The 11,593-nt window shown below is 41.0% G+C and overlaps 1 protein-coding gene across 1 annotated transcript in view; it reads right to left on the bottom strand.

The window, feature by feature from the left end:
* Window positions 1–11,593, bottom strand: part of CPEB4 (cytoplasmic polyadenylation element binding protein 4) — a 38,178-nt gene continuing 26,585 nt past the window's right edge. Inside the window, exons 3-8 of the mRNA XM_059860082.1 lie at window positions 10,073–10,246; window positions 8,950–9,039; window positions 8,364–8,482; window positions 7,427–7,541; window positions 7,059–7,240; window positions 1–4,402 (exon numbers count right to left, since the gene is read on the bottom strand). Of these exons, the coding sequence (XP_059716065.1) occupies window positions 4,175–4,402; window positions 7,059–7,240; window positions 7,427–7,541; window positions 8,364–8,482; window positions 8,950–9,039; window positions 10,073–10,246 (908 nt within the window). The 3' untranslated portion in view covers window positions 1–4,174. The remainder of the gene's footprint in view (window positions 4,403–7,058; window positions 7,241–7,426; window positions 7,542–8,363; window positions 8,483–8,949; window positions 9,040–10,072; window positions 10,247–11,593) is intronic.

Here is an 11,593-nt window from a genome sequence, read left to right as displayed (position 1 = left end):
TTGAGTTAAAAGTTTTATTCATTCAACATCTCACATTACAAATATTTAAAAATTATATGCATACTGGTATAAATAGTCATTTGCAAACTATTTAATAACATTAATTTTCACTAGCACTTCAACAAATGAACTCTTTAAAAAAAGTAACTTGTGTTATATAACTTAGAGTAGAACATACAAAAATATGAACTTAAACGTGAAAATGACTTTAATAAAAAATGAATTACCCTTATTTAAAATGCTATAATAAATACTACAACCTCCCCATACACAGTAAAAACTATATGGAAATTCAGCCAAGTAGTACAATTAACTGACATACTTAAATAACTTTTCCTTCTGATAATATGAGCAATACATTGGGGGAAAAACATATTAGGGATTAGTAAAAACTAGACACCCACTTGCTAAAAGTTTCACTTCCAAAAAATATAACAAAAAAATCTGATGAAAATTATAAAAACTAATTATACTTTAAAATTTAAAAATATAAAAAATAAAACAGTTGAATACAATATTGTCCCAATTCTTACAATGCTATCACAGTAGCTTTAAAATAAGATAATAAAATAAAGCAAATGACCAAAACGTTTTATTCCATTTTTTTTAAAAATAATCTCAAATTTACATTAGTAGAAAGATTGATTTCTGATTCTTTTCTTTAGAAACACCAGCAAGAAAGAGGATTTACTAGAACAGTAGAAAATGACATTTTTAAATGTCTGCAATTAAAAACAAAGAATTACACTGCAAAGATCTTCCAGAAGTCTGAAATAGGTATTGCACATAACTTGAAGTTAACTTGCCACAATCCATCACATTCAAGTTTTAAATCACCTTTGAACAGAAGGTTTGAACTCTTCAAAAACACAAGGGGTGAATTATCAAGTCTTTCCAACAGCATCCTTATAAAACGCTAAATTCAGTCACTGCAAGGTTGAAATTTGCATTCTGCAGAGGTCTGTGTATGGAGAAGTAGAGACTATACCAAAAAAGCACGGGGCAGTGGGGTTCCTTTACATATAAAATAATCAGAAACACTTTATTTTACATTGCAAAAATAACCATGGAATTACTCTGTCCCTCCCCCGGGGAACGCCGCTGCTCATTAATGACACCCCCCCACCGGTAGCTAATTACACGTTAATGAGCCTGGGGCTACACGGTAACCCCAGAGAGCCCCGTGCCATCAGGAGGCTTGGCCAGCACTGTTGAAGCACAGAGTAATGGAGAGAATTGTTTATGCCCTGTAAATTGAAGTGTAACCAAAGGATCTGTAAACACGCTTGTCACACAATCACAAGTGAATATTAGTAGAATAACGATTTCTTACATTAGTCATGCATACTAACATTACATGCCTGCCACCTAGCAGGCTCTCTTTTATTCTTTAAATATAATTTAAAAGAGCAGACACGGTTCTGCATCAAACACCTAACACCGATTCTTTATTAATAATAAAAATGGCTAAACATTCACCAAAAACGTCTGCATTTGTGTATAATTTTTAAAAACTCAGTAAGAAGCGGTAGACAATTTTGATGGTTCTTGACTTTTAAATTTCTACACTATATTTATGCATTTAAATTTCATGGGTCTAAAGACAAGTGTCATTTGTCACTTTCATGCTTTTTCTTCTTTAATTCTCAACTTTACATATACTATTTCTTAAATTATATGTACACCAAATACCTGGTGCTGGGCTAAGATGTTTAAGCAACATGCTTTCTTTTCTCTGCAGATTCTAAAATAGCATTGCCAGTGCACAACATCCATAATTCAAAATGTATGCAGAGCACTGAAATGTATAAAAAGCAGAATATAAGAAAATAAAATTTATTAAAATTATTTATATTAAAAAATGAAGTATATGAAGATCTCTCAGTAATAAAAGTACAAAAAGCTACTCTTTGCAATATGAAAAATTGAGGTATTGCATAAAGAGATATCCCGTCAGTGAAAAGTGTGCCTAAAAATGCTCACTGTTGGAAAAACAAGATATACAAAAGTAGTGCATAACAAATATACATTATGTGCATGACAAAATAAGTTAGCTACAAAAACACTGTACCGAAATTCAGCAGGTCATGTACAAAGGGAAAAAATTATTATTCAAAGCTAGTTCTCAAACAGTGTTATTTTCTTGTAATGGAAACCCACCTCACCTGTTTGCTGGGTAGGATCGGCACAATAGCACACCCCAAGCCACCTACAAGCATTAAAAAAATGAAAGGAACATTCCAACTAGAATTATGTACTTCAGAGAAAAAAAAGTCCCTGACAATCTACACAAGAGCACTCTGCATTTGCATTACTGTTGTCAATATTTTCAGGGATTTCAGTAAAAGCAGCTCCCTTGCTATACTTGACTAATAGACAGCAAATGTCTCCATTTTGACCTTTGGAACTTGGTAAGGTATCAGTTCATTAAAGCCTGTATTGAACAGAAAAACTGCTTCTCATAAAGATAATGGGGGCTGGGGGAAAGGGATGAGGGGGGCTTTGAAGGGAGCAGATGTTTTCCAAGCAGTGCCAGGGCAAATCTTTGGTTTGGGAGACTCTCGGGTGGTCCCAGGCCCCTGGGGCCGGGCAGAGATTGCCACAGAATCACTTGGTTTGCACACTGCTACATCCTTGGTGGAGAAGTTGGCCAGGGCATTTAGTTCAAAAGTACTACAAATAAATTTTCAGAACTACTCCTTCATTCATCTGTTTCAAACTAAACCCTCTGCACCCGCTCGTCAGCGTTCGCTTCGCGTGTCCTGGGCTGATGCTTCTCAGGGCAGGGCTGAGTCCCAATAAAGCCGGCGTTAATTAGCGGTGTTGGCACTTCCACCTGCGTGTCTTTATCTCCCCACAATTAGTTCTGAAGAGCTGGGATCTGAGCTGGGATTCATTCTACAGGAAGAGTAAGAAAGGCATCTGCACGCTTGCACCATTCCGTGCACAAAATCCGGCCGGCGGTGCAGAGCAGGATTTGGAAACTCCTTGGGTTCATGCCTTCTGTTACAGCTAAATTTGAGGGGATCAAAAACTGACTTTACAGCCAAGATGGGAAACCAATAAGCAGCCAATTTGAGTTTGTGTGCCACAATGGAATAGCAAAACTCCAGTAAAAATCAGTGATATCCTTGAGGTATCTTTAGGTTTTCTACTTTTTCACGTCAAAATGGAGAGCAAAGGCTGGCCCCTGATGAATGTTAGTATATTAGGATATAGAGTTATATATAGCCATCAAAAATAAAATCTATATATTTATCCTTCAGGAGAGGAAATGCCAGTTCACTAGTTGTCATTACTCTAGCTTTGGTAGGATATCTAGGGCTGTAACCAGACAATTGAGTTCTCGTAAAGAAAAAAAAAAGTGCACTCCCCCCTCAGTAGTAACTTTACTCAACTTTTACATTCAGGAATTCTTAAAATGTAATAATTTTGATGAAAATATAGTAAGCTCTGCCTATCTCGTTAGTAATTTGGATGTGGGTGGTAGCCAGAGGTACGGTCAGATACACACCGAGCTAAAATTTCAGCCTCAAAACCCTTAAAAGAGTTTAAAAGAGAAAAACAAACAAAAAAGATCATTATTATAGTGCTGCTTCAACTTTGCTCATGCATTTCTGTTGCTTTAAACATGCTCTTTCCTGTTGGTAGGTAAATGCTAACTTCATCTGTTGCTGGAAAAATCCAAAAACAAACAAATAAAAAAAAAAAAAAAAAAAATAAAAAAAAAAAAAGAGAGGCAAAAACAGGCTTCCCTGGGGGAAAAGTGTCAGAACAGACTGATAGTGTTATTGTTACACGGTTATTTAATAAAAGTATTATTATGTTCTTTATTAACAATAATTTAATTAAAAAACCAAAATACTCTATTGTTTCAATTCTCTTCTCTTAATATTTTTTCTCTCCTCTAAGAAAACGTTGCAGGAAATTAAGTGTTCTCTCGGTAGTAAAGACAAGAGAATGCAACTCACTTGCAACATGTTATCGATACGAAAAGGAGTTCCCAATACAGTTTTCAATGACAAGATTCTATAAAATACCCATTATAGGTCATTCTTTCATTAGACTATTGTTAAATTACAGACTACTACAAAAGGACATGCTGTGAGTGAGGGGCGGGGTGGGGAGGAACAGAAGAGTGCACTTAATTGGAGGCCTGCAAATGAGCGATCCTTTAGTTCCAGCGGAATGAAATATGTCTCGGGCGGTCCCCTCCCTCCTTCACCAGGGGCTTGTGGAACTCCCTGCCGGCCCGGGAATGGATAGCAGCCCAGCAATATTCACAGTAATACTGCAGACACGTCACGTTAGCACAGAAGAACGGGGCGAACTTCCCGCCGCAGCGGGCGCCCTGACACTCGTCACACAGCTGATCGTCCAAGACATATGGCTTAACTTCCACCTGCAGCCACAAAACGAGACAGTTGGTCATTCTTCAGTGCAAATTCTTAACCCCTCACCTGTGTTTTAGCAGGACAGACAGCAGTTATGCAGTAGGGAGTGCTAGAACCAAGATTTCCCCCTCGTGACACCTGAACGTGGCTGTTGAACACCCCAAATTCCAGGCACTTCAACACTTCTACCCCCTGTCTGATCCTTCAGAAAAACCCCAGAAATCAGTGCTGACCATCAGCCTGACACCTGCTGTCACTGAGTTACAGAAAGGCTCGAACAATGTACTGACTGACACCAAAACCTTGGATAATTATGGGAGTTATTTTTGATGCCCAATTAAGCTCTGTCCCTTTCAGGCAGGAATGGAAACTGTTTATACAACACTGTAACTGTTGATTAAATATGCACATGTGTCTGAATTTCCAGCATTAAGACAATTCATTTATTCTCTAAATAAACACTTTGTTTCTGTATTTTTTCCATGGCTTAGTCCTCTCAGCAAAAGGAAATCCACCTGATCTCGTTGGGATCAAATGAGAGGCTTACCATGGGACTGATACCCTCCCACGCTTGGCATTAAGGGCCAGGTGATGGGCAGGAATTCAGAACAGCAGAAATAAATATAGGTACAAGTTCCTGCTCTAGAAGGGTTTGTGAACCTTCTCTTAAGATCACTGCATGTGATGTTTTCACCATCATTTTCAAACACCCGGGCTGTCACTGCTATCTCTGCTGTTATCTCTGCATCTGGCCTGGGGCTGCTCCCCTCTGCACCTCACAGGCCTCGGACACACCTCAGGCAAATAAGGACATTCACAACTTGCTGGGCTTTTAAACCCACCCAATTTTATCACAGTCCAGATGGCACTGCAGTAGTTTGATGTCATTTTGCTTACAGGACACATAAACTGCTCAGACGGAGCACAACAGCCTTTTTAATGACCTGTTTTTCTCCTCTTTCAGTGCTGGAGTTGCATTTCCCAAAACCCTGCCCTGCCAACTCAGTCCATTTGTACAAGAGCAGGCAAATATTCCTAACACCACATTCCCCATCCCCTAATCTGCTCTGCAGTGGGAGGTTGGGGATTTTTGAGGAGTGCTGCCTTCTCCAAGTGCTAAAAGGACAAAGATGCCACACGGGCCTCCTTCATGTGGTGATTCTGCTCTGTTCCCTCTGCTCAGCCACCTTGGGAGGCCAAAGTGCAGCTCAGGTGTCCTTGTCACATTAATTCTGTGACAGGGCTGGAACTGCTCCCTGAGCTGGGCACAGAGGATCTCCCAGCTCCAGGGAAAGCCTCAGTTACAGCAGTTCCATCAGGCCCACTCAGGGTGGGAGCCCCAGCCGCTGAACCCTTCCTGTGCACTATCTAAGGGCACGCCCTTGAGCAGCACCTCCTTGCCTAATTTTACAGGAAATCCCTTCTTGTTACTGTTGTTTTTTTTTTACTAATTTTATTTTTCTTTTTGCAGAAAAACAGTATTGGAAAACTAAAAATAAATAGAACCCTAATAAAAACTAGTGTTGCTGTATTTTTACCTTCCTCATGCACCCAATTTCTCTTATAATGAATCTTCTCTGAGCATTATCTCCCCACACAAAGACTGCACCACAAAATGAGGAAATAGGGAGTGGGGGAAGAGAAGGAAGGGGAAATAGATTGCAAAATTTTTTTTCAGAGTTTACAAGTACTTACTTAAATTTGTAGTCCCACCAGCTTCAATGGACCTATTCACCCAAGTGTCTGCTTATGCAAGCACAAGTTGCACAAGGGCAGCCCAAATTATTTGTTCAAAGCTGTACAGAACTTATTTCAGAGCCAAGATTAGAACAAAGACATTCCAATTCACAGGCCCACAGTCAAATTGTTGTTACAATTTTTCTGCTTTATAACCAAAGCAGAAGTGAAAAGATAATGGGCTAATCAGCCAAGTTTGGAGGTTTTCCACTGTATTAACTTTAAAATTAAGATCAGCAGTGACAGTCATGTAGGAAAAATCCAGAGACAAAGGATGAATTACAAGAGGAGATGTGAGCATCTGAGTTTCCCAAAACTGTGGTCTGAGTATCACTGTAACTGGCAGCTACATTTTAGAGAGATGAAGAGGGCAGAAAGCGAAGTGCTGATCCATGTGGCATATTGCTCTAATTTAAAATAATAAGGAATACAATCATAAAGGAAAGAAATAAGCAAGCACAGCCTTTGCACAGGCTGTGGAGGGTGACTGCAAGGCTGCAGGGCAGTAACAAGCTTACAAGGCATTACCAGGATGCTCTTGGACACCCAGCACACACTGGGGGGGTTCTGCCTCTTCTCCCAAAGGATGCAGAGCAGGAGTAAGAGCTGCCCCATCCTTGGCAGGCACCTCCCTCCCTGCATCTCACAAACACCCCAAATCCTTGCAGAGGGAGCATCTGAGGAGCGCAATATTCTTGGAAAAGGCCAAGGCAGCTGCCACACTTCCCACTACACTCAGCAACTCGAGAAGAGCCTTTTTCACAGTCACCTCCCACGTGCCAGCACCACCAGCTCCCCAGCACTGCGCATCCATCCCGTGCTGCATCTGAGAGGCACTAAAAATGGGATTGACCTGGTGTAACACTCCCAGCACACCTCTGAGGCAGGGAGGGCGTTTGCAGAGGAGCAGGGGGGAGCGGGCCTTACCCGTTTATCAATCTCTCCGTGCTGCAGCTGGACGAAGCGGGCGCTGATAGCAGCAATGTAGCTCTGTTGGTTGGAAAATGCCACCCGCCCGGCCCCCTTGGGGTACTTCAGCTCGGGGTCGGTGTCGATGCCGGCGTAGCAAACCCCTCCGTAGAGCCGGTCCATGATCATCGCCAGCTCCACTGCAGCACAAAGCAAAACCAAACAGGGCTCTAGGCTGGCTCCTTTCTCTCAAAGCACCGCCTCAGGATGGTTTGTGGCCCCCACTGTGTCATCACACTCAGTATTCCCTCGCTGCCAGGCTGGCTTCCCCCAGTGCTCCCCAAACCAGGCTGCACATCCAACATGCCCAGTGCTGCAGTGTGTACCTGCTCGTAAAGGCCGAGGAACACCACCAACAAAAATGGTTTTTCTTGGGTCAAGAGGCTGGGAACCATCCATAACAAAATCACTATCACTAAGGTTCCAAGGCCGGATCTGAACCTATGGACAAAAAGCCTGGTTTTTTTAACCATTCACAATTCAAAGTGTCTCAGTAACATAAATTACAACAGCGTCCTACAGAGAAGAAAACTTCTTAAACAGCTGTACTTTCTAAACTCTACTTGTTCAGCAATCAGTTCTCAAAATGAAATGGTAACGAGCTCTCCTAAGACAGACCATTTGAGGATGCTAAATTTCATCACTTCCTCGTTACCCAAATTTCTGGGGGAAAAAACCCCTCACCCTCTGCTCACACATTTACTTAATCATGACTGAGCTGTGCTGTACAACCCTCCTGGTCACACAGATCTGCACTGCTCCTGTTGTCCCAGCCTTATCTCAGTGCAGCAGGCTCCAGAGATGCCTGTTTAGCTCCTGTGCTGCTTTCTACTTGGTTACAGCTGGCCAAAATTTGAAGCACAGGACTAGAGCAGAATTGTCCCCAACTACTGACAGTCTTGTGTCAGCCCCCCAACCATTTATATATTAATAATTCACAGTTCAATGCCATAGTATGTTTTTTAGAATTTATCTGTTACATACAACACTCAGACAATATGAATTCTACAAGTTCATCATTAGCAAGCAAAAAATACATGTCTGGAAATACATCTTTTTTCTGATAAAAGTAAGCATTGTAACTAGACTAAAAAACTTTCTTATGTCTAGTTCAAAAGCAGTAAGTTGGTCTTTTCTCTTCTTAATTTGACACCTTAAAGAAATTTTAAAATTAACATTCTGAAGACAGAAAAAACTGCATGTGAAGAGCCCAATTTGTGATTATCACCCAGGAATTGTGCAGGCCCTGACAATTCCACCTACCGGTTTGTCTTTGATAGTGGGGCTGGAAACACAGAGATAGAGCTTTCCATCTTCTTCAATGCATGCATCAATCAGTGCCTGCACAGAGCTTTCATCTTGGAACAGCAAAAATGCATATCCTGGCCAAGGGAAAACACAAACATCACTGCTGCTGTCTGTTTGTCTACAGGATCAGAATTTAACTCAGAATTAGGTTTAACATCACGCTGCCACACAGGAGGGGAAAAGATTTAAGGTGCTCTCAGCACACATTTCCAACCCACAAGAGCTCTAGGTGATCATCTAAGGGACAAATCCTTCCCAGCTGCTGTGGAAGGCATTTAGTGCCTTTAAAAAAGCTGTTACTACATGTACAACAACAGGGAGAAAGAGGGAAAATGGAATAAAGCAAAAACAGGAAGTTAAGGAAGAATTCTTTTAGTGAATAATAACTGCAAAGCCATATTTGAAACTTCATCAGTTTAGAACAATCCCAAGGATTAAATTCTTCTTTCCCCCTAAACATTGTTTCACCGTCACACCAACCTTGTGCTTTATCACAAAAAATTCTTCTAAAATGCTCATCTTATTGGTTTGCAGAACTTACCTTTAGGAGGAAAATAAGATTTGCTCTCTGCCTTGTGTGGCCAGTCTACAATCAAAGGTCCAAAGCGCCGAAAACTTGCAGTAATCTCATCTGGAACAGGAGAGAAGGGAAAAGGCATGAGCTTAAAATAAATTGAACTTAAGGCATTTGAAAGACACTAATTTCAGGTAGCTTCATCCTACAAACAATCATTCTGTGACCCTCCAGGTTCAGCAGCTCACTGCAGTGCTCAGTAGCTGATGGGGGATCTTTGTGACAAGGCAGAACATCCCTATAAAACAAGACAGGCCAAAGCTCAAACTGTTCTTTCACTGATCATTATAAATAAAAGCTCATAACCCACTAATTCTCAGGAACTGAGCCACTGCATCTATACTGTTATAACAGTCAACTGCTCTCATGGGTGACATGAAATTCAGGTTACCATGTCACAGCACTGCATTAGAAGCTCTGACACAAAAAAAGTGGGGATTAAAACAATTCTGTGATTAAGAAAAAAACTTTTCAGCTTTATTGTTGTATTTCTTCTAACCACTAAGCCAGCAGGCTCCTACAGACAGGACACAGATCTCTGGTGAAAGGAAGCTTCACAACACCTGCACCTGACCTTTTGATTTTATTTTAATAACGACTGCAGTGTTCTGCCACATGTATGTATTTGTGTGATAAACCACCACAAACCTCTGGTGCCTCAGGATGCCCTGCAGAGATTCATTCCTGTCTGGGTTCTCACCATGCACATGTCAGGAGCCACCACAGGACAAAAATCATTGCTGGAAACAACCTCAACTACACAGGAGCAACCAAACACAGAGCTAGGACTTGCTACCCCACACAGATCTTATAAAACTATGAGCAGCTTCTCCTGCTGCTGACTTCTGAGGCCTGTACAACAATTGCAATGGATTTATGAGCTTCCACAGGTGATATTGGCTTGTTTTATTTTGCATTTTTGTACTTTTTATCCTGCTGAAGTCAGCTGTGGACACGTGATTTTGTTCTTCGGTGGCAGAAGAACACCACGGCCTTAACTCACAAGAAAGATCCATTTCCATATCAAAGCTTGGAGAACAGCCATCCCTGAGCTGGCAGACAAAGGCTGAGCCCTGGGTGGGGTTTTTACCTTCATCGATGTCCGGAGGCAGCCCCCCCACAAAGACCTTGCGGGAGTAGCGTTCCACGCGCTCCCCGTTCTGGTGGGAGAAGCAGTGGGGAGACCCCAACCCGCTGTGCAGGCTCTGATCCCCACGCCCATCGTCCAGGAACCCATCCTCCATCGGGAACAGCGAGGACTGACCTGAAGAGGGGGTTGGAAAAAAAGAAAAACAGGGAAAAAAAACCATACTAACAGAACAAAGCGCACACTGTTGGAATAATTGGGGAAAATGCACCAGTTGCTGCATCAGCAGAACTGGGAGTGATTTGCCCTCTGAATGAGCAGTTATGTTCTCGATTTCATTGCACCCTTTCAGTTTCCAGCATCATCCAGCAGCTCAAATGCTTCATTTCAGAGGAAAGGCTCCTCCTCATAACAAACCAGGATTTCTAACGGGTGCTCGAGCTGACTGCTTTCCATAATATTTTGTGTTTCCAATGAGGTTTCTTTCAAAAAGTATAAAAAGGGAAGGGAACAGCCAATTTGGTTTCTGAGGCTCTCACAATATCAAGCCATCTATTCCATTTTCCAGTGAACAGCTTCTTCCAGGGAATAGATAAAATTTCAAGGTGAAAATGGGAAAACAAGAATTCTACCAGTTAAATATATCACACATTTAAATTACCTGAGATCAAAATATATCATAAACCACCCAATAGTAAATAACAAAAATAACCCGAGGAAAACATTACACTGTCATTTACTGCAAAGACTGAAAATTTTGTCCCCCCTACAACTTCACTTCAGTGTTACAAGAGAGTTTTGTTAATGGCCTCACTCTAAGAGAAAATGTTGTAAAATGAGAAATGTTCCCCTTGCAGTCCAGCATTTTTCTATGATAATCCCTTATCAGAGAGTTCCTTAATAATATTTCTTTCAAATAAGGTTCTTTGTTATAAATGCCACTGTATAATATCATAAATAGAGCACAGGAGCTGTTCTCTGCCATGAATTCCCTCTTTAATTCCAATAGTCAAGAGCTACACAGCAAACTGAGACTTCTATTCATTTAAGGAGCATTTTAGGAATAAATATGTATAGGGAGAGCAAGTAATGAGGTGTACTACAAGTTCTAGGATACGTTTCCTTTTGTCTATGATGTGATACACTGTGTCTGTTTTTTCAGGACTCATCCCAATCTACCACAGCAATGTACTGGTGAGGTTAATTTATCCTGGTTTTGCTTCCTCCCCTTGAAAGAAATTGGTTTTAAAAAGGAAAACATCTTGAAAACAGAAAACCTGACCAAGATACAGACATTTTCTGTGACAAAAATCAAACAGCTAAGAAGCTGAAAGGAAAAAAGAAAAGTAGAAAAATACACAGTCCATAGAATTTCTATGAATAAAAAATGGAAGGCTCGGTCAGGTTGCCTTATTTGAAATTTCAAGAATCTTTTACACGCCTTTAATAAAAATAACAGTCAAGTCTAATCAGGCCTCTCTCTGTAGCTGGGCAAACCTCATTCCTACTATGATAAAAATATTG

This window comes from Haemorhous mexicanus, chromosome 15, assembly GCF_027477595.1.
Source record: "Haemorhous mexicanus isolate bHaeMex1 chromosome 15, bHaeMex1.pri, whole genome shotgun sequence".
Lineage (NCBI taxonomy): Eukaryota > Metazoa > Chordata > Aves > Passeriformes > Fringillidae > Haemorhous > Haemorhous mexicanus.
The sequence above is the reverse complement of the archived record's forward strand: the minus strand, read 5'-3'. Positions and strand labels throughout refer to the sequence as shown.